At 38.4% G+C, this 27,608-nt stretch overlaps 2 protein-coding genes across 3 annotated transcripts; both read right to left on the bottom strand.

The window, feature by feature from the left end:
* Positions 1-13: 13 nt before the first annotated feature.
* Positions 14-13,743, bottom strand: hdac10 (histone deacetylase 10). Of its 2 annotated transcripts, none has more exons than XM_053489609.1 (20): positions 13,542-13,743; positions 13,319-13,453; positions 10,572-10,668; positions 10,303-10,400; positions 10,048-10,152; positions 9,887-9,955; positions 9,671-9,797; positions 8,140-8,205; positions 7,968-8,027; positions 6,627-6,716; positions 6,416-6,522; positions 6,123-6,190; positions 5,303-5,534; positions 4,892-4,982; positions 4,494-4,579; positions 4,279-4,332; positions 4,096-4,177; positions 2,310-2,501; positions 1,724-1,883; positions 14-1,478 (listed from the first exon to the last, which is right to left on the bottom strand). In XM_053489609.1, exons 1-20 carry the CDS (start codon positions 13,601-13,603, stop codon positions 1,447-1,449), a joined length of 2,013 nt encoding a protein of 670 aa, XP_053345584.1. In that variant the 5' UTR covers positions 13,604-13,743; the 3' UTR covers positions 14-1,446. The 2 variants fall into 2 exon arrangements, with proteins under 2 accessions (XP_053345584.1, XP_053345574.1); XM_053489599.1 differs by having other exon boundaries at positions 14-798.
* Positions 13,744-16,791: 3,048 nt separating this feature from the next.
* Positions 16,792-26,749, bottom strand: LOC128508998 (von Willebrand factor A domain-containing protein 5A-like). The gene is made up of 5 exons (XM_053480508.1): positions 26,710-26,749; positions 23,980-24,018; positions 18,496-18,635; positions 17,237-17,360; positions 16,792-17,072 (listed from the first exon to the last, which is right to left on the bottom strand). The coding sequence occupies exons 2-5, from the start codon at positions 24,002-24,004 to the stop codon at positions 16,993-16,995; spliced, it is 369 nt and encodes a 122-aa protein (XP_053336483.1). The 5' UTR covers positions 24,005-24,018; positions 26,710-26,749; the 3' UTR covers positions 16,792-16,992.
* Positions 26,750-27,608: the final 859 nt, after the last annotated feature.

Genomic DNA, 27,608 nt, shown 5'->3' with positions numbered 1-27,608 from the left:
TGCAGTAGAATCCAGCATTTTTATGTAGAAAGTTTATAAACAATGGTTTACAATATATAAAAAAATCATTTAAAATCATTTACTTTTTTGAAATGCATGTTTTCAGTTTTCACAAAATAATATAATTGTCAACAAAGAAAAGCAAAAACAATGTTTTACTGAAATGTTTTTCACAAAATAATAATAATAATAATAATAAATAAAAAAAAATAAATGTAACCAAAGGCAGCTTAATGTTTTACTTGCAGTGTATAGTTTTTTGTTTTTTTTGTCGTGTCCAATTACTCCCCGTCACCAGGGGGCTCGCACATTAAGCTTCTACTACCACTTAGTCGGTAGGGCTGCAGACTATCACCCACGTGACATCACCGACCGCATCTTTTCCAACTGCTTGCTCACACACCGTTAGAGGCGGCGTAACACACTCGGAGGACAGCGCTATCCGCTCCTTCCACTGGCATAAGCTCACAGATGCCCCTGATTAGCTGTAGAGCCGTCATTAATGTGGAAGCACGAAGTACCTCTCTTCTCTTCCCTGTGAGAGAGCTTGGCCAATCAGCTCTATCTAGGCCTCTAGCTGCGAGAGGTTACAGCATCACCCGGGAATCGAACTTGCGATCTCCGGATGATAGGGCAAGCACTTTACCACTTGTATAGTTTAATAGCAAAAAAGTATGATGTCTGCATTAGTACTGCAAACCAGTCACAATTGACATGTTTATGGACTGGTTGGCCTTCCATACTGCCTCTGCCTCCTCCCACTGCCAAGTCCACAGCTGCGAATATCCTCAGAAAACTCTGGTTTAAAAATGATTTGCATTTTTAAATGAATTCCATTTTACCTTTTAATTGCATTTATAATTCTAAATACCATAGCAAAACCAACTTTTTGTATAAAAACAAAAATATACAACTAGTCATAAATGAACTTGTGTTATATAGTCCATCAATTGACTATAGTATTATCTAATTATATTATCCACTGAAGATCTTAAATCCTCATGTTCCTATTATCTTCTTTATACTCAATGTTCCACTGACCAATATTTATAACATGCCTTTAAAAAAAAAAAAAAGAAAAATACACACTACAGTTAAACCTTGGATTGCGAGCATGATTAATTCCGAAAGGAAGAAGAAAAAATACTTATATAAAAATAATTAATACAAAATGTAAAGTCAAAATAAGACTAATTAACCTGCACTTTACCAATAGAATTGAATCTGGTGTAAGACAAGAGAGGAGAGGATCGGGGCTACTGTGTAGGACGACTTTTACACACATAGACACACACAGATACACACGTCAAATCTATACAGGTAAATGTATTTTTATAACAGCATACATTGCTGTCACATTTAAATCCAGTTTAATCACACATTAGAAATTGGGTAACCTCTATCCTTTACTTAAATTACACTGATGTCAGCAGGAGTCGTCTTCATCTATCCTTGATCTTCTGTTGTATTTTCCGAAACTGAGCAGATACACATTTAGATTAACTAGGTACCATTTGACACATTTAGCTTTACTTAAGATACTCATTGTGTGCCATGCAATTTCATCTAAATAAGTTCTACGAAAAATAAGAATAAGTACATGAATAGAAATCTAAACGATGATTTTAATTTAAAGCAAGGACCATTGACAGAGAAGTATAATCTCCTAACACTTCCTGAACAACAGTTCAACATAGCTACAGTCTAAGTTAAATGAACTCACCAGTGTTCGACAGTAACCCCCACTGCTTCTGCAGTCTCTGCCTTTGTGTCTCTATTGCCTCCACATTATCAGCCAGAGGAGGACCGAGAGGCCCGAGCGATGCAGCGGGAGCCCCAGAGAGAGAGGCTCCTATAGCTTTCAGCAAGGCTCTGTCACAGTCCTGGTTTTTAAAATGCACAAATAAAATTATATTAAATTAAATAAAAAAAATCTACAATTCCAACAAATAGTGCATTCTTGTCTTTTTACATGTAAACATTTCTAGCACAATTGCCTTTTTTTTTTAACATCTGTTACAGGATCAAACTAGATGCGTTTCATTTGTCTCCAATATCCGCTCCACTATTTTTGCCAATATCAGTCGAATATATAGACCATATCAGAAGAACATCAGACTGGGACTAGTTATAAAATATGCAGTATTTTATTTCATAATCATTGTAATATATGGTACACACGATTTATAGTAAGTAAACTTAACAACATTTCCGAATGTAGCAAGGTATAAATGCAACTATTTAGTCAATATTAATATGATGTGTCCCTTTCAAAAAGGGAACTGTGCGCACGTCTTAGTGCAACATACCTTAAGCAGTGCTAGAGTTCTGCCCTGTGCTACTCCCTGCAGGAGGCTGGTGATCTGAGCCCACACATGCACCTCCATACCACTACTTCCCTCTGCCACAACCAGCAGCACCAGGCTTGGATTAAACTCATATGCCAAGGGCAGGAACAGACTCAACACTGCAAGCATGACACTCGAGCTGGAGAACACACCCTGGAGAAGCAAAGGAAGAGATTAAACCATGCTATGTGCTATAGTGCCATTATGTCTTCATTAGAAATTGACAAAAGTATACAAGAAACAGAAATAAAAGGACAAGCACAGTAAGAAAAAGCAAATGCATATACCAATCAGCCACAACATAAAAACCACCACTAGGTGACCTGTTTATATATAAGTAAAACGACAACAGTACCATGGGCACCCAAGTCTCATTTATGCCTCTGGTTAGCAAAGGCTAACCCATCAAGTTCGATCCCATAGAAAAGCCAACTTAGCACATATGGCTAAAAAGGGGCAATGCTGGCCACCACAGGAAGGTATCACAGCTTGGTGTTTATGGGGCTTAGCAGGCAAAAATCTTAATGATACAGTCATTGATGGTTTCTTCTTCTTTGTCTTTCGGCTGTTCCCTTTCAGGGGTCGCCACAGCGAATCATCTGCCTCCATCTAACCCTATCCTCTGCATCCTCTTCTCTCACACCAACTAACTTCATGTCCTCTCTCACTGCATCCATAAATCTCCTCTTTGGTCTTCCTCTAGACCTCCTGCCTGGCAGTTCCAACCTCAGCATCCTTCTACCGATATATTCACAATCTCTCCTCTGAACATGCCCAAACCACCTCAATCTGGCCTCTCTCACTTTATCTCCAAAACATCTAACGTGGGTTGTCCCTCTGATAAACTCATTCTTAATCCTATCCATCCTTGTCACTCCCAAAGAGAACCTCAACATCTTCAGCTCTGCTACCTCCAACTCTGCCTCCTGTCTTTTCTTCAGCGCCACTGTCTCTAAGCCGTAGAGCATCGCTGGTCTCACCACTGTCCTGTACACCTTTCCTTTCATTCTCGCTGATATTCTTTTATCGCACAACACACCTGACACTTTTCTCCACCCATTCCAACCTGCCTGTACCCGCCTCTTCACCTCCTTTTCACACTCTCCGTTGCTCTGGACCGTTGACCCTAAGTACTTAAAATCCTGCACCTTCTTTACCTCTGCTCCCTGTAGCCTCACCGATCCTCCTGGGTCCCTCTCATTTACACACATGTATTCCGTCTTGCTGCGGCTAACCTTCATTCCTCTGCTTTCCAGAGCATACCTCCACCTCTCCAAATTTTCCTCCACCTGTTCCCTGCTCTCGCTACAGAGCACAATGTCATCTGCAAACATCATAGTCCATGGGGACTCCTGTCTTACCTCATCTGTCATCCTGTCCATCACCAGAGCAAACAAAAAGGGGCTTAGAGCCGATCCTTGATGCAGACCCACCTCCACCTTAAACTCTTCTGTCACACCTACAGCACATCTTTCCACTGTCTTACAGCTCTCATACATGTCCTGCACCACTTTAACATACTTCTCTGCCACTCCAGACTTCCTCATACAATACCACAGCTCCTCTCTTGGCACCCTGTCATACGCTTTCTCTAAATCTAAAAAGACACAATGCAACTCCCTGTTACCTTCTCTGTACTTCTCCGCCAGCATCCTCAAAGCAAATACTGCATCTGATGTACTCTTTCTAGGCATAAAACCATATTGCTGCTCTCATTGATGGTTTATAATAGTTTAAGAACACATACCCTGTTCAGACACACAGGCACATGATACAGAGACTTCACTCGTTCAGGCTCTTTTGTGCAGATCTGCACCAAGAGCACTCTCCTGTAAAAGTAAAAAAAAAAAAATTCCAGTGTTAAAGTTTAATTCCTTAGACCAAAGTTGCTCAGCATATCCAGGAGGAGATCATTAAAAACAAATCCCACCCATGGGTAGTGTCCACTGGAACATCATCATCCCCCACGAACAATACCAACACCCTGAAAATTAGGACATAGAGCATTATAAAGCCTTTATGTAATGTTACTGTCAGTTTCTCTCTTAAATATATAAAGATCTAAGATCTACATATTATCCTATTATTAGTAGAAACATTACAGCATTTTAAACAAAGGAAAAAGTATGAGAATAAAGTTTATACCGCTCTGACAGCGAGTTTATGGCATGCTCCACAGCACACTTCAGAGACATAAACGCATCAGGCACCACAATCATGCCATTCCGCACCTGACCATTAAATATTGTTAGAACTGTCAGTTTTTACTGACATACAGTAGCATCAAACAAACAAGGAATAATCTCTGTTCGATAAAATAAAAAGCAATAATTAATGGAGTATAACTATTAAAGTATCTATTAGAGTAACATTTACTTTCTTAACCAAAACTATATGACTTGATTTATCCCATGATAATTAAAATGTATTATATTATATTTAAATAATAATATTATTATATGGTATATATATAATTAGATTATAATTTTTTATTTTTTTATTACCCTGGATTGCACATACAGAAAAGATTATATGCATTGTACCTCATTGTTCTTGATTTTCTCCAAAAGTAAAACAACATTCTTGATGCACTGTAAGGACTTCTCATCAGTCACATCATGAAAATGTTTAGTCCTGTTAGTAGAAAACACGGTCAAGCTTAGTAAGAATAAATCACAAAGAACATAAAGAAAATTACAGACCATGCACAAAAGCCACTTTACACATCTTTAACAATCAAAACACACAATTTTAACATTTCAATTTTACTGTGCAGTTACTCGATATTTCTAATAAGACAACATGATATAAGTTATAAGACCAGGTAATCTTCATTGGCTCCATTGTTCAGTTCTTACTAGTGTACTCTGACTTATTATTGGTCAGCAGGGCTATGTGCACTCTGAGAATTAGGGAGTAATTATTACTCCCTGAAACAATTTTCTTTAAATTACCTGATTTTCTCTGCCTCCTCAAAACACTTAGATGGTATTTCACCAAGGCACTGACAAGCCTCAGGGAGCAAGTCCCCCTGCTCTTTAGAGATCAGTGCAGCCGTGTGCACGGGAGGTGCATCTCTGGGCAGGGGTTCAGGCCAGGATAGATGTCCAGTTGCCTCTTCTTTCTGCTGTTCATCCTTTTTCTCTACTCTGCAGCGCTTGGTGCTTGGCTCATACAAATGGCAGACTACAAATCATATTAAACATAGATTTTATTTCAATGTTTTTGCTTGTATACAGTATCTGGAATGACATTAGTATCATTTGCAATACAAGATTGTATAGAAAGGGAACAATAAAAAGTTGTTCTGCATGAGACTGATGCACACCTAAAACTTGCAAACTAATCGATCAGAGATAAGCTTTATTTGTGTTATTTGGCATCTCAGTTTAATCGCTTTTTTGTGTGCAATGGAACATATACTGTATTGTCTGGCCACCTTATTAGGAACATCATTAAAACTACATTATAACTGGGAAGGACCTTTTTTAATTCTTCACATCAGGATTTTAAACTACATCCCATATTTAAAGTCACTAACATTTTGGTCATGCTCATGTGTGATGTGATCACATTATGCTATTCACTTGTACCTTGTCTAATTCCATGCACTGTGCTGCTGCTGCAGCATGATTGGCTCCTTGAATAATTGCATGTTCCTAATAAAGTGGTTGTCACATGTACTGAATGATCCTATATTCATTCACAAGTACACTAATATTTCGCTATCAATTTGACAAAAACTATTAATGTTTAAAATATAAAATAATATACCTATGTGTTTAAGACAGCACCAGTGGTTCTTGTGAGCAGCTCGAACATTATGAACAGACTCCAGAGCACTGTAAAGTGATAACATACTTAACTGCAGAAAAGAACATGCAAGTATTACCAGGCCCATGGTATTAGGCATGTTTAAACTGAATTTTAAACAAGTAACCTTTTCCCCCTTTATTTTTAATATCTATTTGCAAATAATTAACTCGTCTCCTCTTAGTACTTCTTGCACCCTTTCCAGAAGTGGAAATCTATTTGATAATTAGCTACATTTCTGCAGCAAAACCCACCTATGACATGGGGTACCAATATCACTCAGGACTGGGGTAGGATCTCCAAGCAGGGTTTGTACAGTTTGGCAAACTGACTGAGCAAGAGACGTCAAGTTGTATCCGCCCTGGGACATAGAAACGGACAAGGAATTACTACTGTACATTACTACAGACTACTAAATAAAACACAAACACAAGCTTCTATTTAGGTTTACATCAGTGTACATGCCTCTAAGACAACACACAACCTGCCCCCAGCCAGAGACATCAACAGATGGGTTAGGTGGCCAAAAATCTCTGGAGAAGCACACATGAGACCCTGAATGAAAAAAAAAAAAAACAAGCATGATAAATACACAGTTGAAATTTTCACCAGAAGTTTAACATGTTTACCTCTGCATAGTGGCTGTCAACATTTTTTTTTTCAGCTGTTGACCCGTGAATTATCCTTGTGGACCCACATATTATTAAGTTGAAGTCACAATGTATTGCGATGGGAATCGCCAGGGGCCACCTAATGTGATATTTTGATGATACCAATTTGTATTGTAATTCTTTAAATCTCATAATTTTATAAATATCCTAATTATATATATAGGCTATATCTTTTTTTTTGTTTTCTTTTTTTGCTTGCCAATGTGTGAATAATTTAGGGCACACCAAGGATTATTATGCCTTAACTAAAAGTTTAATGCACATGGATGTCCTACTGTTGTGAATGCTGCCATTATATTGGAAATTGTTTTTTGATCCTAAAAAGGTTTTTGGTTGAAAATTTTAAAATATACTTAAAATATATCTTAGAGCCATTGTATTTCAGAAAAGATATATACATAAAGCAATTTTGGGTTGTTTACCAATTTATCTCTGCTGTCTTATACAAAGGACTTAGTTTAGAAGTTACGCACTACGTTCTCAATCAATTTACAATCTTTGTGTGCCTTTTGTTAGGACTCAACTTGGTAAAACTCCTTTTAAATATGCTGCTACTTCAGATTGAAATCTTCTTCAAAAGGAGATAAAGTTACAGAACTTAGTGTCACTTAAAATTTTTAAGTCTTTATTGTGTAACTTAGAGAGAAATCAAATTGTGTGTGATTGTTTTTAATATGTCAATTGTCTTCTTCGTAACGTCTGTTGTTATTTGGCTGCCTAACTTGGCCAGGACACTCCTGGAAAAGAGATGTTAATCTTAGTGAGTTTTTTTCCTGGTTAAATAAAGGTAAATGAAATGAAATAAGTAACTTTTATTACTATTGCTTAAATTAACAGATATGCTTAGTTATGCACATTCACAGCTCTATCATTAATGTAGCAAATTTTTGGATTAAAAAAATAAATAATACCCAACACCTATACATAATCAAATTATGTATAATGTCAGCAGTAAAACTTTATTTTATTTTAACTTTATTTTGAACATTTTACTGTTCACCCAGGAATGCAAACAATTTAAAGCAAAGTAATATTAAGTAATAAAAACCTAAAAAAAAGTTATTTTATATACCTAGATAAAGCACAAAGCAAAATCATATAATTACTGAAATATAATAAATTGGATATTATTAACCTCTGGATCTCCTATAGCAGAATCAAACCCTGCACAGACAAACACCAGCTCAGGATCAAACTGAAAAAATGAAGTAAGATTAGAATTAGATAAGATGACATTAGAACGTCCGCTTATAGAAGCACTTAGATTTTCAAGCCTGGAGATTTTACAAAACCCTAGCATAAATTACCTCGTATGCAATAGGCAAGAGGACATGGAAAAAAGCTGAGAGGTAGTCACTGTTGGTCATTCCCACCTACGAATCATGCAGAGAATACAAGAAATTTTAAATAAATGTACTGGTCACAAAGTAAAGACAACACAGACAATAGATCACTTATAGATTGGGTTATTCAGCAGGGCGTTGATCTGTAACACACCAGCAAGTCTATCTCTGAATGGCTCAAGAAAACAAAAAAGTTTTGGAGTGGCCTAAGTCAAGGTCCAGACTTAAATCCAACAGAGATCCTTAAAGACTTTGTTTATCCTCAAAAACCCTCAAATGTGGGTAAATTAAAATAATTCTGCAAAGAAAAGTGTGCCAAAATACCTCCGCAGTGATGTGAAAACTCATTGGCAGTAATTGAACACACTTGACTGCAGTTAATGCCGCCAAGGGTGGCACAACCAGTTATTAGGTTTAGGGGGCAATTACTCTTTCACATTAAGACAGGTAGGTTAGAACAGTTTTTTTGCCTTAAAATAATTTAATAATCTTTTAAACTCTGCATTTTGTATTTACTCAGGTTATCTTTGCATAATACTAAAATGTATTTGATGATCTCAATCATTTAACACATGGGCACAATTTAACACAATTATTCACACGGGCGTTGAGTTTTTGAATAAACGAACGTGCTCTGAACGTCCTAGATGTTTATGTTGCGTTTTGTAGTTGCGCTTGATTGACTTCTACACCGGCGTTCGCTTGTCTCTGTCTAACGTCAGCCTGCAGCCCAAATTGTAGTTTGCGTGTTAACCTGTGGGGGCAGTGTCGGGAACTGGATATGAAAGCCCGCCGCTACTGGGTTCACTCTTTGACTGCACAACGTCAGATTAAAGGAAGTTTTTTTGTGGTTTATGAAGAAATTTCTGCGTAAGTTTTTCAACAATTATTATTTTTTTATTTTGCCCTTTTCCGCACTTTCCTATCTATAACATGTAGGATCATGGGATATATCCGGTCCTCTGAAGCGTAAATTGAACGCGAAGAAAACTAACTATAAGCGGTTTCCTTGCGTTCGTTGGGATTTGAACGCCAAGAAAAAGCTGCATGCAACGTTTTTTTAATGCCGTATAAAAGCTCAGCCGGACAAATGCATGTCACCAAAGCCCGTGCGAACACTCTCATTGACTCCTATGTGTAGAAAACACTCGCCGCTTGATCCGCGCTCACCGGACGCTACGAGCGCAAGAAAACGCTTGATTTTAACGCCTATGTGAACAAGGCCTAAGTGTGACAGATATGCAAAATAAAACAATCGGGATTGAATTATGCACTATAAAATGCACAATATACTAATACTGATGCATTTGTAGCTGATCACTAGTAATTGGAGAAAGACATCTTTACAATAGTAGCACTTTATGAAAGTTTCGTTGTGTACATTTTTTGTGAAATAAAACCATGAACAAGAATTTTTTTTGAATAAAACTGTATTCAACTCTCACTCTTGCAAAAACTAGTTTTAGAAATAAATATTCTATTCTAGCAGCAGTACCTTATTCCAGGGCAGGTTGATGTTAAAACCAGCTCCTTTGCCCTTCCCCACACTGTCATAGTCAGACTCAGCAAGGTTGGGCCAGAACTGCTGGTGCTCATAGCGATGCCAAGAGAAATACAGGACACTGGAAAACAGAAAGTAAAAGACAAAGACAGGCACTGAATAGTTTGACTTTCATGGCCTGATTTCATAAACAAACACGCACACACATACCTGGAATCCTCTTCAAAGCAGTACTGCACTCCTTGTCCATGGTGAACATCCCAATCCACGATTAACACTCTGAACATATGGGCGGAAAAAAACCTTTATGCTACAGAAAAGACGCTTTTGCTAACACTATTTTATCTTTCACCCCATTCTCAACTCTATACCTGTTGACGTTATAGTGTTTCTTGGCATATAGGGCGGCTATGGCAACATTGTTAAAAACACAGAAACCACTGGCTTCACTCCGCTGGCTGTGATGACCAGGAGGCCTGAACACAACAAAGAAGAGTATCGAAGAGAGACGAACAATAAAAGCAAAGGAACATCACTAATTGGGTAAAGAATATAAAAATATTTAATTCAAATTAAGCGTATTTACTACATAACTGTATGCACAGAACTCCAGCGTTGTTATTTACCTTACAAGAGCCATTCCATTCCTCACTTTCCCCGTCATAACGCTGTCCACCAACTGCAGCGCAGCACCAACTGCCAGTGTAGCACAGTGATAGATATTCTACAGATATATTAGGGGTATATATATAATAGGGGTATATATATATATATATATATATATATATATATATATATATATATATATATATATATATATATACACACACACACACTGTATAAACAAAAGAAAAAGAAAAAATGTTTTATCATGTCCTGCAACATTGTGGCTTACGGGATGAAAATAAACGTCTCCATACTGCTGAGTAAAAGTCAACAGGTCCTCCAAGCTCATTTGTGGTGTTTGTTTCACAGCTTCAAGATACTCATTACTGCAGAGCACACAAAACAAGACAAGAAAAAGAATATTGCCCAGATGAGCTTGTTAAGAATTTGGTGAATGGTGTACAGGGTTTGCACATGTCAAAAATAACGTTCTTGAAATTATAAACCTAAAACAGGATTTGATGTGAATTTTATATCCAAATGCTTCACAGTCACCACCGGATTCAATCTTTGAGGATGATCTGAGTGTATTAAAAGACAATAGAAAGGTGCACTGCACAACTTGTGTTATTTGAGCATTTTAAGACATAAAAAAAGTCATCGCCACCTGGGTGTACTGCACAACTTGCACACGTCACACACTATATAGGGCTGATGTCAGTTTGGGCCCTAAATATTTGTTGAATGCGTTAGCGTGTGTGAGAGAGAGATTTGAGTGTTAGTGTGTGTCTGTGTGTGTGAGAGAGAGATGTGTGTTAGTGTGTGCGAGAGAGAGGTGTGTGTGTGAGACATGTGTGTGTGTGTCAGTCTGAGTGTGAGTAAATGTGTTTGTGTGTGGTGTCTGAGTCTTTGTGTTAACATTGTGTGTGATGTGTATGTTAGTATGTGTGAGACATGTGACTTGTTAGTGTGTGTGTGTGTAGTACTTGTGCATTTCTGCATGCGTGCATGTGAGAGGGAGATATAAGTGTGTGTGTGTGTGTGTGTGTGAGAATGTGAACATTTTGTTGTTCAGCTCAATAAGGGAAAGTTTTTCAGCGCAATGAGCTCTAAATGTGTATCGGGTTTTGCGTGCACGTGTGTATGCGCTATGCAGCAAAATCTCATGTGAGGGCCCCTAAGAGCCACAAACTCTCAGGCATCCTAATTGCAGCATATTCCAACCTGTCGCAAAAATAAAAAAAAAAACCTTAGGAAAACGAGAGGGTCTTGTCTATAGTGCTTGGGCCCTATTGCTGGGGTGAAGACCTAACGTCCGTGAGTGTCTATTCTGGTCTAGGTGGTTCGGAGCTCACTGCAGTCATTCCCCTGAACATTCAACAAGTGGAACATGTGATCCATAAAAATCGCCTTGTGGAAAAGACACATATGTCTAGGTGTGAACTGTACACACAACCATCCAGGAACACCACGTGGACATTACAGGGACTCAGCTAGGCAGGGGCGTAGATTTAGGGTGGACGGAGGGGATGTGTCTCCACCAATATCCTCCGACCATTAAAATGTCCCCACCAATAATTTAATCCACTTAAAAAAAAAGAAAAAAAAATGTGCTGTCAACATTAACCTAGACATGCAGAAAGGAATATATCATGTTCTCTCCTTGAGTCCTTCCGCCCCCAAAACACATATGAACATTTTGATTGGCTGTGCCTTTCCCTGCTATCATGTGAGAGCCTATGGCTGCGTTCAGATACAAGCAGCGCCAAATGAAGTGGACTTTTTTTCCCGTGCAAGAAGGTGTGTTGGGTGACATACATGTGAGGATGGCGGCAGCAAAAAAAAAAAAAGAAAAAAAAGCTGGACATAAGGAGCTTTTTTTTAAAAAGAAAAGTGTAAGTCACTTTAAGTTCGCTAGTGAATCTATCAAAGTCCATCAAAGTAACAACAACAGTTAACATTAATGCTAATTTTTTTTTGTTTGTTTTTTAACCGCTTTGACGCACATTCATTATAGCAGGGCAGGCTATAGTCTGTAAATACGGACTTAAAAATAACAGCAGATTAAACAGCTAAATGTAAAGGTATAAATATGATCCCTGTCAGTTCTCCTAATCTAATGACGACTATTTGTCAGAAATCAGTCTTGTAAAAGAAATTGATATGCTACTGTACATACTAATCTTGCCATGTTAGAATTATGTTGACAGTTCACCAATAGACAATCCGCTTCGCACAAATAATTTTTAAAATGCATTCACTGACTTGGCAAACATTAATGATTTGATTCGAGATTTGCACACTAAGACTCAGAAAAAGTGAAATAAAATGATTGCTGTTTAAATGGCATGTGTTTATCCTGTTTTGTCAGGTGACAGAACCTAAACAACTTTGCTGTATATCAGACAGTGATGGAGAGAAGGGTCTTTTTGGCTCCTTCATATAGGAGCAATAGGCATTGAGCTGTTGTGTGGTACCTAACAGTAGTTCATGTTTAGATGTAATCTACTTTTATATATACTGATGTTTGAGATGTCTCATTCATCTTTTTGTCAGTTATTTAACATTCCTTTAACTTTACACTATTCCTTAATTTAACTTAATGAATTGCATTTCGAGTGAAAGAATATTCGAAGCATTGCCAGGCAGGGGATGGGGGGGGGCGGCTGGGGTTGGTGTCATATGTCCCCACCAATGTCCAGAGCAAATATACGCCCTTGCAGCTAGGAGTTATTGCCACATCCTCCTGTCCAGTCCCGACCTCACGCCAAGTTATTCCCACATGTTTGGACCATTAAAGAGTTTCATATATATATATATATATATATATATATATATATATATATATATATATATATAAAAGACATACTAAGAAAACTGGCATACTGAGATATCCAAGTAAAGTGTAAAGAGGGATTATATAGAGAAATAAAGGGAGGTTGTACTCTAATAACTGTGTTCTGTTTATTTTTATTTAATGCTGTTTGTATTATTATTATTATTATTCACACACAGTGCAGGAGCAGAACAGACCACCTGTGATACAGCAGGATTTCCTCGTCAGTAGCTTGGCGAGTGGGAACACACACACACCTCTGCTCCAAGCCTTTGCCCTTCAGGGCCTCATAACTCACTGTTAAGCGCTCGGGTACCTCAATCTTACACACCGGGCTGCAAACAACAGACAAAAAAAAGCGCTTACTGTACAAACAGCTGTAAAACAGCATTTTGCAAAACTACTGGTAGATCTCAGACTTACTCATTCCAGAGCAGCTTGTATCGAGTCATTTCCTCATCGTAAATTAATGCAGTTCCAGACATGTTGCTAAAACTGGTGTATCACAACAAACAGACTCACTGACACGATTTGGAGAAACAAAAAACCGCTTTATGCAAGTACATAAGATCCTCAGATTCCCGGAACTCACTGTATTGGCGCCTGATTCGGTCTGCCATGAACACGTGACCGATGGGGGTAAAACTGCTTGAACCCACACAATCGCTTGAATGAGCTGAAACGGGATGCACTTCATCCATTTGGCCACCAGATGTCACCAGCGAAAGTTTGGTTCATTTTAGTGACTCGGTTCTGTGAATCTCGTTCATCAAAATGAACAAATCTTTTTAAACCATTTAGTTCATTTCGTTCTTTTGATCAGAAATAAAATACAATGTTACATTTTTTCAATAAACAGACCCAAACACGTCAACATACACACATTTTGGCTATAGTTAATAGCCAGTAATCAAAATATTATAATGCAGCTAAGGACATATTATGATAAAGAGAAAGAGCAGCCCACCTCTCATATCATCTGGTCCGATTCGTTCGTTCTTTTACGCTATTAACGTCCATGAGAGTAACGTGACAAACGAATGAAAGATTTGAAACAGAAGACCCAAAAGATGGACCCCGACAGATTCGGACCAAGACTCGAGAGGTAACCTACGGAAGTTTTGCGATGCTTTACGCATGCGCGCCCAGTAGAAAATGAGCCAATCACTCTCTGAGACTACTCGTTCTTCTGAGTCACGTTAAATACTCAATAAAAAAGAACAATTTGTAAATAAACAAACCATCACTAGCGGTTGTAATATGTAAAGAATATGTATATGTAAAGAAAAATATTCTCTCTCGAAGTACAGACGTAAAATAAATTTTTTTGTATACAAAAAAATACACACAGTAAGTACACAACATTCAGAAACTGTACAGATTAAAGAAAGTTATAAAAAAGGTGAAAAAGGTTGTATCCTGTGTGTGAGCGGGGGTCTCATCAATATGACTTACTAAAGCCATGCTTAGTACATGGCCAAGCTCCTACAGGAAACCAGATGGGATCTACTTCTTGCCATCGTGATAAATCTGTCCAAGATGGCTTTGATGGAAATAGTGGGATATGGGATATGCCTTAGTGCCTTGATGGGCCTTGCATGTGTATATTTAAAGTATGAAATCCATTGACATGGTCAAATGCTGGGTTTCCTTTCTCAAGATGCTTTGCCAGGTCTTTACTGTAGCTGTCTTTAGTTTCTGCCTGTTTAGGGGTCTTTCTGCCTTTATTCTTGTCTTCATTAAATGAAAAGCATGCTCTGTTGCAGTAGAAGTTCTGTGTTAAGGCTCAAAGTTACTAATTGAAAAGTGAGTATTTCAAGCCCCAGCTTCAAGTTGTTGCTATTGGGCCCTTGAGCAAGGCACTTAACCCTGTCTCCCCTCCAGGAGCGCCATATAACAGCTGACCCTGCACTCTAACCCCAGTTGCGAAAAAGAAAGAATTTCACTGTGTAGTAGCGTGTATATGACGAATAACAGCTTAACTTAAACTACCTTTTGGGTTAAAAGCAAGTGATCAACTTGGCCAGTAAAGAATTTCCAATTTATTTGCCTTGAAAAACTCTCATGTAGTTCCACTGGGACTCTCATTGTTCCACTGGGATGAAACTGTGCCAGGTGACGTTAACGCACTTTCAAAATCATACTAACTTTACACTGATCTGAATAACTTTGAATGATGAATGCTTTTTAACACCCTTATGACTCAATAAGAGACAATGCACAAAATATTTTCTAACAGCCGGTAAATTATACATTTTGGCATTATTACCAGTATTACTCTTTTAAAATAAAAAAATTAAAAAATCACAATACTGACAAAATGTCTCTTTTTGCTGTGAAACTGTTTATAAGCTTCCTGGGTCTCTGTGAGACTGGTAATACTGGACACTGAAAATATTGTCTTTATATGTAGTTTTACATGTTGTTTGTCTTATTGTTCTTTCCCTTGTTTCTTTGTTTTACAAATATGATGCAATATATCCCTTTTTTACATGTTTGTTATATTTTTATACTAGTATGTGGTTTTAAAAATTAATCTCCACTTTAATGAGCCAGTGTATTACGATGTGAGATGTGGTGGACTGCTAGATCCAGCCTCACTGTCCCTGACCGTAATGTTAGAGCCATCAGAGCCTGCAGAACTGTAATTTTCCTTTACACCAAAGGCAGAATCTATTCATTTGAAGCATTTCACAGCATTTACCTCTAAAGCCTTTTCCTTCTTTTCGCGTAACTTTAAGCTCTTCCTTTTCATTTATGGAAATTATTGTTAATTTGCTCAGAGAAATTCGCTGCATCGCGAAAGGATCAATACAGTATCTCTCCCTCTTTAAATTATTAGTGAAGAGCTGGGGGTTGGGTGTTTCAGAACACAGATGGAACAGACCAAACTAATTAATATTGAGAGAGGCAATACATCAGCATCCGTAACATAAACACACGCTCTTTGTTGGCAGGGCCCGTGCGATTAATGCACTCATCCATATGCTTAGAAAAGAGATGCAATATTATGGTTTCCGTAATTTTTTAGATATTTGCTCCAGATGGCCAGTCCGCCACTGCGCGCGCACACACACACACACACACACACACACACACAAACACACACACAGCGCCTGCAAGCACAAACAGAAACACTTATCTGTCAAGACTTATTTTTACTTTTTGTGTGCAGGTTAATTTGTTTTATTTTTACTTTATATTTTGTGTTAATTATTTTTATGTATTTATTTTTTTGGGCTGTGGAACAAATAATTTACGTTTCTTTTATTTCTTATAGGAAAATTCGATTTGGTTTACAAGTGTTTTGGAATACAACCCTTCTTCCTGAATGAATTATGCTCGTAATCCAAGGTTCCTCTGTATTCAAAAACCTCGCTGTATATGAGGCAACTTTTGAGCCAAACAGCAGATAATCAATATTCAGATAATGTGTTCATCTATAGTGGAGTCCCACTTTTTTAAACAGACTAAGGAAGTCAGAGGGTGCATGAAAACGTAATACCATTCATACATGTGATTCTGGGCAAACAATCCTAGCACCCTGAGAACCTGTAACCCACGGTCCTTGTTGGATAATTGGGCCAACACCACATAATATACGACTATAATAATAATAATATAATAATATAATAATAATATAATTATAATAAAGACTACAAACAAACGATAGTACAAGCAATCAATTTTAATTTCAGTTTTTGCTATTAAAAACTAAGGCTGATATAATTGCTTACTTTATCCCTTCAAGATTATCAATCAGTATAACATTAGATCCACAGTAGCAGCATGCTAATGAAAGTAAGTATCTTTAAAAATGTTAAAAAGAAAAATGATGCCAAGGCATTTTTTATGCTATAAGAGAAAAAAGTCTTCAGATCCTGAGAGTGTCTTCTTTAACCTGACAGCCCAGTACAGCGTTACCTATTCGAACACACTCTGATTGGTTGTCCACTGAAACAAACACACACAAACAACACTCAACATCGTCATAGTCGTCTTCATCATCATCATCACAGTAAGATAAATGCTTTTTAATCAGAAAATGGATTAATCAACATTTCAAGCAGTACAAAGTCAGCCATGTTTCATTGATTTTCCAAATTTTGGGAGATTACCTTTTTGAGTGCGAATCCATTCCACTGCTTTCAATGCCAAAAAATGCCACTCAACTTGGGCATCAATCTTAAAGCCATGTAACCAAATCAGAGCCAGAAGTGTAGCCCAGAAGTCTGGTTTTACCTGCATACAAAACCAACCTGCATAAATACAAATATCTCTGTACCATTCTTATAATTAAGTGGCACATTCCACCGAGGCATTCTAAAATAGCTCAATCTAGAATGCGCTTTAGGTTTTATGGGTCAACATTTAACTAGGAAATGTTAAACAAAGTGCAGGGTCATTCACTCTAAAGAGTGCCCCATTATTCTGTAATAACGCTCGCTATGATGATGCAATATGTAAAAAAATATGTAGCAAAAAAATTACATACCTTAACATGTGTAATCAATCACATTACATGTGGTGCTGGAAGTGACCTCAGTTTTCTGCCAGATACATTTTGACATGGCGCTCCATGTTTCTAAATTTATCAGCAAGGATATCAGCAAGAATATTGTTGTCCCTCACAAATGCCTGGAACCAGTAAGAGTATCTGACACTTTTTTCCAAATCACTTGCTTTGAGCTCATGGACAACGGTGACACAATGCGCATGCAATTTTGCCCTTTTTTCAGCTCTCTAACATGTTAAATAAGATCTAGCAGGCTCCTGTATGAGGCATATCTAAGATTTCGTAAGTGACTGCTGCAGACAAAGTTGCACATCACTAATTGAGAAGGGATCAATCCCATTGTTTCCAGCTTCTGTACCATCCTCTGAATACAGCAACACTCTATAAAGGTATGTCAGGAACACCATGTTTCTTCCTAAATTCACTCTGACATTGGTGACCCAATAGGTTTACACTATGAAGACGTGCTGTTCTTTACTGTACACCACTTTCCCATTACCTTATCGGTCTGACTCAGGGGCATCCCAGCGCGTTCAAAGCTCTATATACTGAGGTGCACATTGTTTTCTTCAGATTGTTTCATTCTAGCAAGAGTTATTACAGAATATTCAGGGCCTCTTTTGAGAGAATCACCCTGTATTAGGGTTAAAAAGACAAATTAAATCTTAAGTGTATATATCCTGAAATCTATATTGTTTGGAAGAAAATTCTAGTATTAATTATTACTCCTTCTACTACTACTACTACTAATAGCAACAACAATAATAAAAATAATAATATGCATATAAGTTTGAAGGGTAAATTTTCATTAGATGTTTGACATGATACTCAGACACACAAACATATTTATTGTGTATTAACCTGTACTGGAATCTGCTCAATCAGCTCTTTTTCTGTCTTTTCAAATACTTCAGCAAGTGCAGGCTCCATTTCCCAGCAACCTGAAGCCTTCTGGAGAGAAACAAGCTGCAACAATGGGTCCTTTGGAGCCTCAGAAGTTTCTAAAGAGACATCAGTATAGTTATACAAAAACACACAGAAACATAGCTTACTAGTACGTAGGAATTAAAAAATATAGAAGATTATTAAAACCTCCCGCACACACAAACAGGACATACACTTACTATCCACTTTAATAGGGACATGCTTACCTGCACATTTATACAGGTCTCTACTTAGTTAATCATGTGACACCAGCTCAAGAGTGTAAAAAAATTATTTGAGAAGGCTTGAGACCTGTCTGAGCTCACAAGAAGTCTATAGTAACTGAAATAAGCACTCTTTACAACTGATGATGGGCAGAAAAGCATTTTAGAAAAGACAATAAATCAAAGCTTGAGCTGGGTGGGCTTCAACAACAGAAGTGGAACTCAATCCTTTTGACCATTCTTTTTTTTTTTTGGCTGCAATGAAGAAAAGCAGCAGGGTCGCAGCCAGCGTGGTTGGTGCAACCACCTTCTGATGGCGGCTAAGCTGAAAGGTGAGGCTGATGATCTTACCAACTTCTCTCTATATCTTAGCAGGTGAAGAAAAAAGGTAGTTTTGCCCAGCTAAAACGCAAAGATCCAAGCCTTAAAGGGGTCATCCAGAAACATTTTTCATTAAATGTTGATATGATCTTTGGGGTCCTAATGAAAAGTTTGTAATATATTTAATTAAAAATTCTAAATGGTTGTGTAAAAAAAAAAAACCACTACTTTTAACTGGTAAAAACTAGCTCTGTTCTCAGCAACCTATTTCAGTACATGTTCCTTTAAATGCTTATGATTTCTGCTGAGCCCGCCCCCCCAGTTCTGTGGGGCGTGTCTTCACAACACACGTGGGGTATAGCCACCGGAGTGTAGTCCAGTGCGGGCAATGCTTTGGACTGCATTACCCACAAAGCATTGCCCACAACGCAGTGCGGGCAATGCTTTGTGGGTAATGCAGTCCAAACTGAAAAACGCTGGAATATAGAGCCTGAGCATGTTTTCTTAAGTAGTTTTTGGTTTGATTTAAGTACGTAACCTACGCGGAAGTTTGAAATATCGGCTGACAACGCAGAAATTATCACTGCATGGGCATGAATTAACAGGCTGTTACGCTGCCGCGAGCAACAACAACAAAAGCGGAGAAACTTACTGAGAGAGATACGGACGTGATGTGTTTACTGATGTGTTTACATGACTTCTTAATCTTTGACAGACATCGTTATAAACCATCTAACGTTACAAAGGTAAGCATAATATAGTTTTCCGACTACGTACACAGTTTGCAACTAGACAATCACCTTAATCCATTGTTTATTATAAACGGGCGATTAGGGATTATATAGAGACGGCTGTACATAGAGAAGACGACATAACACATAAAGACAAGTTAACTTACACTCCGCATTCATCGTGATTATTAGAAAAGGCGATCTGCAAAGATTCAGAGAAAAAGGAAATTACTCACTGAGCCTGGTGAAGATGAAGCAGGAACACGAAGCGTTAGTACAGATCCATTTTTTAGGAGCTGCTTCTTAGCAAAACCTGCTTTATATTGACCCGCAATTATAAAGCAGTTTGGTGAAAAATGATTAGTGCAAACATGAACGCATTTAGGTAAATCGGCGGGGACGTTAGCTTCAAAAACTAAATTCAGCCACTGTGTCCTCAGCGGCTCAGATGTCGGTAGTGAATGACGACTTCTGTGTTCGCTATAACACCCAACAACTGTACACCACACTCGCTTAGGCGGCATTTTGCTCCAGCGGCGAAAAACAATGCCCGACAGCTTCTTCTCACTCGGGGCTTTGCTAAAACACCAGTGTCAATCAACTAGTGTAGGAGCGGCCTCTTTTGGTGTGGCGTCACACTGCAAGGCATTTGAGAATGGCCTGATTTCAGAAGGGGCATGTTATTTTAATAAATGAAAAGAAAACCACTGGGCGGCTCTTTATTATTGTAAAGTGGTTGTGTACGCACTCTCCTAACACACAGTTCAGTCCAAACAGCTTAAAAAAGTGCATGTAGGCCCGTATGACCCCTTTAAAAATAGCTTAGATCAGTTTTAGAGGAAGAAGTTGGAGGAAGAAGTTGGAGCAACCCTGCAGACCATGCCAGCCTCATACTTTTCTGGTAAAAGATACTTTTAGTATAAATTATACTATTTACAGAGGCACTGATGTAGATCTTTTGATGGTCCCATCCGGCGCATTCTATACCGTTCAGCGGCTACCTTAGAATCAATAACACCATTAAAAAAGATCAAAGACCACTTCCACTAATTGGGGCTTCAAGCATACTGTAGGTACACAACTTCTGTCTGCACTGCCCAGAATTGAGCTCTTGCAATTGTTCACAGGTGAGACTTCCAAAACAGATCCTAACTGTGTCCTAATGTGATAGACTAATGGACTTGTGAAGCAGTTTATTTAGACCTAGAAGCAGATGTTGAGGAGAGTGGAAGAAAGTGACCGGAATTAGGACCAGATGATTCCCCATGTCCTGTTTTTGCGAAATGTCGCAGGCCTGCACTGGTTTCACCGTATTCGAGCTGCTCTTCGGCAGCTGGCCGTGCAGTCTGCTTGTCATACAGTAGCTTAAGAAGCCTCGGAGGATCAGCCCTCACCATTTCAGTCAGTTATCGAATATGTATAAAAGTTGGAAGCAATGTAAGTATTATTAATTGTCCAACAGCACAGGCACAGGAGGAGACACAGCAAGGAGAGCAGAAACCCACCTACAACTGTCTGGTAAGCCACAGGGGTTCCAGGTGTGTGATCACTGCTCCTCCTCAGCACCAAATGTAAGTTCCTGTCCCGTTGGCAAGGACCCTTCACCATTGTGAAAACGAGTTGAGTCAGTGAACCACAGACTGCAACAGCCGGGTAAGCGCAAATGCATGGAGCTGTACCATCCTTTAAAATGGTAATTTGAACCTATAACACGCACACCAGCTCATGCCTATCTCTCTGCTGTTGAACAGAGCCACGGCTTAATCCAAGTGGGGATCTGGTGCCCACAGAGAACCAAGAGTTAAGTGAACTTGTGGATCAGTTCGTGGACATGTTCCCCACCAAACTGGGGCTCACTTATCTCATGCGCCATGACATCAAGTTCGCCAGGACCTATATTGAGCCCCTTGAAGCCCGCCAACGTGCCATGAATGCTGAGGTGGGCAGCATGGTGTGACATGGCAACATTATAAAGGAGTCAACAAGCCCCATAGTGCTTAAGCCTGACAAGGCGGTCAGGCTCTGTAATGACTGCCGTCAACTGAATGCCATCTCCACTTTCGATGCATATCCGCTTCCATGTGTGGATCGACTTGGAAGGACCCGGTTCATCTCCACCCTTGACTTAACCAAAGGTTACTGGCAAGCTGCACTAAAACCAGAACTCCAAAAAAAATAAAAATAAATAAATGCCTTCGCCACTAATCAGGGAAGTACCGGGTCCTGTCATTCAGTCTCCATGGTGCTACAGCTACTTTCCAGCAACTGATAGATATCGTTCTTCGTAACCACCAACATTTTGCTGCTGCATGCTTGGACAATGTTGTGATCCAATCAAGTAGATGTATAGATCATCTGCACCACCTGAAACAAGTGCTGGGTGAGTTGTGAAAAGCGGGTTTTACAGTAAACCACCGGAGGCGTCACGGGGATGACCAAGGCACAGTACCTCATGAACCATATCAGACGCAGCATGCAAAGGCTGCAGAAGCAGAAAGTGAAGCCCTCCAATCGCAACGCACCAGGCAAACACAAATAAATTACTTTTTGTGGCTCGCTAACTATTATAGAAGATCTGGGCCTTCTTTCTTTTCTCTGTCAGGACTCTTCTCCAACCTCCTGAAAAAGGGACTTCTGGAGAAAAAAGGAGCGGTATTCAGGGAACTAAAGACCCACCTGACCAGTTCCCTCATCCTCTGGGACCCCAACTTCGACTGCCCATTCCACGTACAAACAGATGCATCAGGAAACCGGGCTTGTACGCAAGTAGGAAACTATCTTCTGCTAAACATAATTATGCAACAATAGAAAAGTAGGCTCTTGCCATCGAGTGGGCAGTAGAGTAGCTCAGGTATTACCTAAAAGGTCGGCATTTCACTTTAGTTATTGACCATGTTTATCTACAATGGTTGGCAAGAGCTAAGAACACCAACCCCTGTATAACTCGTTGATACCTCTCACTGCAGGACTTTTCTTTCACTATATTTCATATAGTGAAAGAAATCCCCTATTGAGCCCTCTCGCGACGACACGACTTGTGCGAGCTCGAAGCTGAGAGGGAGTGCCATGATGGTGGGCTCAAACTTACTCATATTCGCCAATGTTACGTCCCGTAGTATTTTTGGGTATGTCACTTGTGTTTGGTTTCTATGTCTTTCAGGTCCTGGGATTGGACATCAATCTTTGTTTCCAGGGCAACAGCAATTCCCGTGGGAACCAATGAGGCAGCCCTAGCCGAAAATAAGAACCCGGAAGTGACGCAGCCAGCAGCGTGGCTTCTTTGTTTTATGCATATATATTGTTGTTACGACAGCGCTATATACTCCCTAGGTGTATTGCTTTCGTCTGACTGCGCCCAGTACGAGTTCTTGGACGTATCTCAATTTGCAGTGTTGAGTCAAGGTTAGTATGCCCTAGGGTTGTTGTACTTATGTTTTGGGTAAGTCAGTGTAGTTAGCAGGTATCCCACGGCCTGGTTTTGTTTTTGTTTTGTTTATAGGTTAGATTGACTGCCGCGCGTAAGTTAGCAGGTGCTTTGTTTTATTTCTTTCTTTGATTTAAGCTCCGCTCGTGATTTTCTACCATCGAATGTGCTATTTAATACTTTTTAATATTTTCTGTAAATATTATTTCTTTCTCTACTTGTACTACTAGTTTCCACTGTAAACATAGAGCAACTGGGTGTGTGTTTTAGTCCATTAATTAGTAAAGTTTGCTGAAACTCATTGCTACTTTCGAGTTTTGTCTCATTCTTGTACACAAGTGACTCTTCTAGTTATAATCAGTAATGTTCTTTAATATATTAACCTGCTTTTTTATTTTTATTTCTTCCTATGTTGGCTTCCTATCTCCCTTAGACATCAAGAGCAACATAAGGATTGCATAGGAAACCGAAACAGCCAAGAAGGAAGCAGATGGCCCACTGCTCTCGCGCATGCTCTGCTGTCTGCTTCGCACCACCTACTCAGCGCTGTTTGTCTCACCTGCCCCAAAGAGGACATTGCACCACCTAAGCATTGACCCATGGACCTGAGACACTTATTCATATTGGAATTTCTTTGTTTGTTGAGATAACAATTTTATTAAAATGAGTTCTATTCAGACTTCTATTCAGCAACAAAATAAGTCAATGTTCAATAACTTACGTGAATCAAACCACTGTAACTTCATCCGTTTTGATGGAACTATTTTAATTTAGTACAAAAAAACACAAAAGTTAGACTTTCTGAGTGTTATAGATATGCCATATGTGGTTAAATTAGTGGAAAAGTTTGCTTCTAAGGGCAAGTCACACTTCTGTTTTGGTAACAAAGATGAAAAAAAAAAAAAAATTCCAGCAGCATTTTTTACCTCTGTCTGCCACCACGCCAGCAAGCTAATAAATAGTGTGATACGCAGGTTATTGTATGTCTTTACCTATTACCTATGTAAAAATGTTATGCCAATTTTTAATACAAGGGGCAACGTGTACTATATTAAAATATTCTCAATTTTTTTTAGATTTGGATGCAAAAAAAAATGAAACTCTGCAGTTAGCTTTAGTTTGTGGGTCTTTCTGCCTTATTATTTTCCTACACAAAGTTAAAATTATGCGTAATTTGTTTTGGCTTGGATGATATGTTTTGGTATAATTTGATTTAAGGGGTCATTATGCATCAGTTTGCAAAAATTCGTCTCAATCTGAGCAGAAAGTATAGCTCTATACTGTACACTTCACAATTCATCCCGCTACTTCTATCAGCAGTTACCTTACCAATTAACATCAGTGACCCAGTTCCATTGTCAACCTTACATACTCATAACACAGCCACCACCTCTTCTTTGTTTACTGCTCTAAATTCTTAAATTTTAATTTCATAAATTACAATTTATTTTTCTATTAAGGACTGGGGAGACTATAAGGATTTTTTTAAGGAGAGGTTTTAGGATACACTAATCTGTTATTTTTGTTCTGAAGACAACTCAAGGTGCTGTTTGCCGTTTGCATCTTGGCAAACCATTTGCATTTATATTAATGAAGGTGTCTCTTGAAAGTAGACTTTGACAATGATCTGTCTACCCACTCCAGTCGTTCTTGAATTGCCTAGATATTGTAAAGAAGAATTGCTTTACCAAGGAATGTCCACTGCGATCAACCACTTAAGTTGGCCTTCAAGGCCTGCTGGTATCACCGATTTTGCTAATGTATTCTTTATTTTTAAGGATGTACTAAAGCATATAGTGGAACAAATGGCTATTGAGCAGCTGCATGACGAAGTGTGGCCTGTTCCCTTATTACTCCATGACTAATCAAGCAAATAAAATGCCTGACGGTGGTGCTGAGTGTTACATTTGCATTTGGTAGCTGTTCACCTGATCTTTCAACATGAGGGTAAATGATCAGAAGATTCAGATGAAGGCCATTATTAGGCTAGAAAACACAAGAAGCTCATTAGGGAGTTAACAAAAATACTGGGAGTGGCCAATATAACAATTTGGAACATTCTTTATAATAATCAATTACCTGGCAAGCTCAGCAACAGCAAATAGACTGGAAGACGGATGGAAGACAAGTGGATGACTGCATAATTTTGCCCATAGTTAGGATGAAACCTTTCACAACATCTAGAAAAATCAAGACCTCTCGAAAGGAGGCATGCTACTATATTGTCAAAGTCTACAGTTAAAAGATGGCTTTATTAAGTAAATAAAGAGGCTTCACAAAAAGGTGCAAACAACTAGTAATGCTTGAGAACAGAAAGGCCAAATTTCACTGTTAGAAAACAACGCCTTCCCAGTTTGAAATAATATTCTTTAAACTGATAACACCAAGATTGCCTTGTACCAGAATGATGGGAAGAGAAAAGTATCGAGAAAGACAAGATCAGCTCATGATCCAAAGCAAACCACATCCTCTGTCAAACATGGTGGAGGCAGTGTCAACCCAGCCACTGGTGTTTATTAATGACCTGACTGCTGACAAAAGTAGGCCAATGAATTCTGAAGTGTATACAGTAGGCCTATTCTATCTGCTGAGATTAGGCCAAATGCTGCTTTCATTTTAAATTCTATGTAGTGGTGTACAGAGGCAAAGTGCCAAAAAATATTGTTATTTAGAAACCTGATTGTATACAGTACAGTGGAACCTCGGATTGCGAGTAACATGGTGGCTTTTTGACTTGGAAAACAAACAAGTCTTGGTTTACAAGTACCGAGTATCATGTATCACGCATGCGCTTCTTGTTTTGACGCCGAGCGTCACATGATCACAACTGAGCCAACGGTTTTTCTCTCTCTTGTGCTGCGGAATTATGGGTAATCGTCTCCCCTGCTGGGTCTTAGTGCATGTCTCTTACTGGCATAATCAACATCCGTGTACTGTTACATATATGTACTATAACACTGTGACTACGTTTGTACGTAAAACATCTTTTATTTTGTGTCTGTATGTGTGTGTGTACAGCGTGCGTGTAAAGCAAAAGCAAGTCTCATTAGAGAGGTTAAAGATCCATTTTCTCTCTCTGTGACCGCCCGCGTCATTGGACACCGTGCCACACACACACACACACACACACACACCCCTCCTACTTTCGCCTTCGCAGACACTGTTTTTGGGGGCTGTTGAACAAATAATTTGAGTTTTCATTATTTCTTATGGGAAAAATCGATTCGGTTTATGAGTGTTTTAAAACACAAGCCTGCTTATGAATTATGCTCGTAAACCATGGTTCCACTGTACATGTTTCTAAAAACAGTATGGTAACAAAATACAAAAAAGATCAAATCAAAGTATATATTTGTTTTCATGTTTACCACATTAAGTCTATTGTGCAGTAATTTACAGAGAACATCTACATTAAGTCTATTGTGCAGTAATTTACAGAGAAAACAATTACCTATACTTGACTCTGGGAACAACTCTGTGTAAACAAAAAAAAAAACAGGATGTTGGATTATTGATGTTTTATCCATGGTATACACATACAAAAAAGCACAATACTTTACTGGCAAAAATCTAATTATTGAAGTAGCTTAAAATGTGTTAGGAATAAAAGCATTTGATGTTTACTGTTAACGTACTTGAAAATATTTTCACAAAATTTTTTTTTATAAACTGTAGAGTAACATGACATCCCTCCACCCCTACACCCTGCTTTAACATTTAAGGATGGCATTGATGGGTGTCAATGCTTTGCATTGTTGGTAAACAAACTTCCTACTTGTCTTCACATTTGACTTGTCAAGTCTTAACATTTAAAAAAATGGGGAACATAATTATTAAAATGTTCAATGGCTTAAAAATTAAAAAGCTTTTAGATTTAAACAAAGATTGTGTAACACTTCTAAATGTAACTTACGGTAAGAACATCCAATAATCGGTAAACCTTGTTTTGATTAAAGAGACAGAAATAAAAAAGGTTAGATTCTCCAAGTGCTTTGAATTTGACATTTTAACATTAAGATATGACCTAGAGATAATAACAATAATTATATCAACATTAATCAACAAGTACCTAATATAATATTCAGGAACAGTGTGGTATGCAAAAATTGTAACTGAACTGAACCAAGATTGTGTTGTGAGTTAAGTTTCGGCACATCAATTATATATTAATAAAAACACCAAACTCCTACCAAACTTTTTTTACAGTGCAAATGTTCCTACAGTTACAGTACAGTGATTTAAAAAACTTGGCTTAGAGCGACATCAATCAATTACAGACTTAGGACACTGTCACTCACTGCTTAAACTGTGAAAGGGAATCACAGTTCCTTGATTTTCAGAACAGAGGAC

The sequence above is a fragment of the Clarias gariepinus genome, chromosome 2 (genome assembly GCF_024256425.1).
Source record: "Clarias gariepinus isolate MV-2021 ecotype Netherlands chromosome 2, CGAR_prim_01v2, whole genome shotgun sequence".
NCBI lineage: Eukaryota > Metazoa > Chordata > Actinopteri > Siluriformes > Clariidae > Clarias > Clarias gariepinus.
Note: the sequence above shows the minus strand (reverse complement) of the source record. Positions and strands in the feature narration are given on the sequence as shown.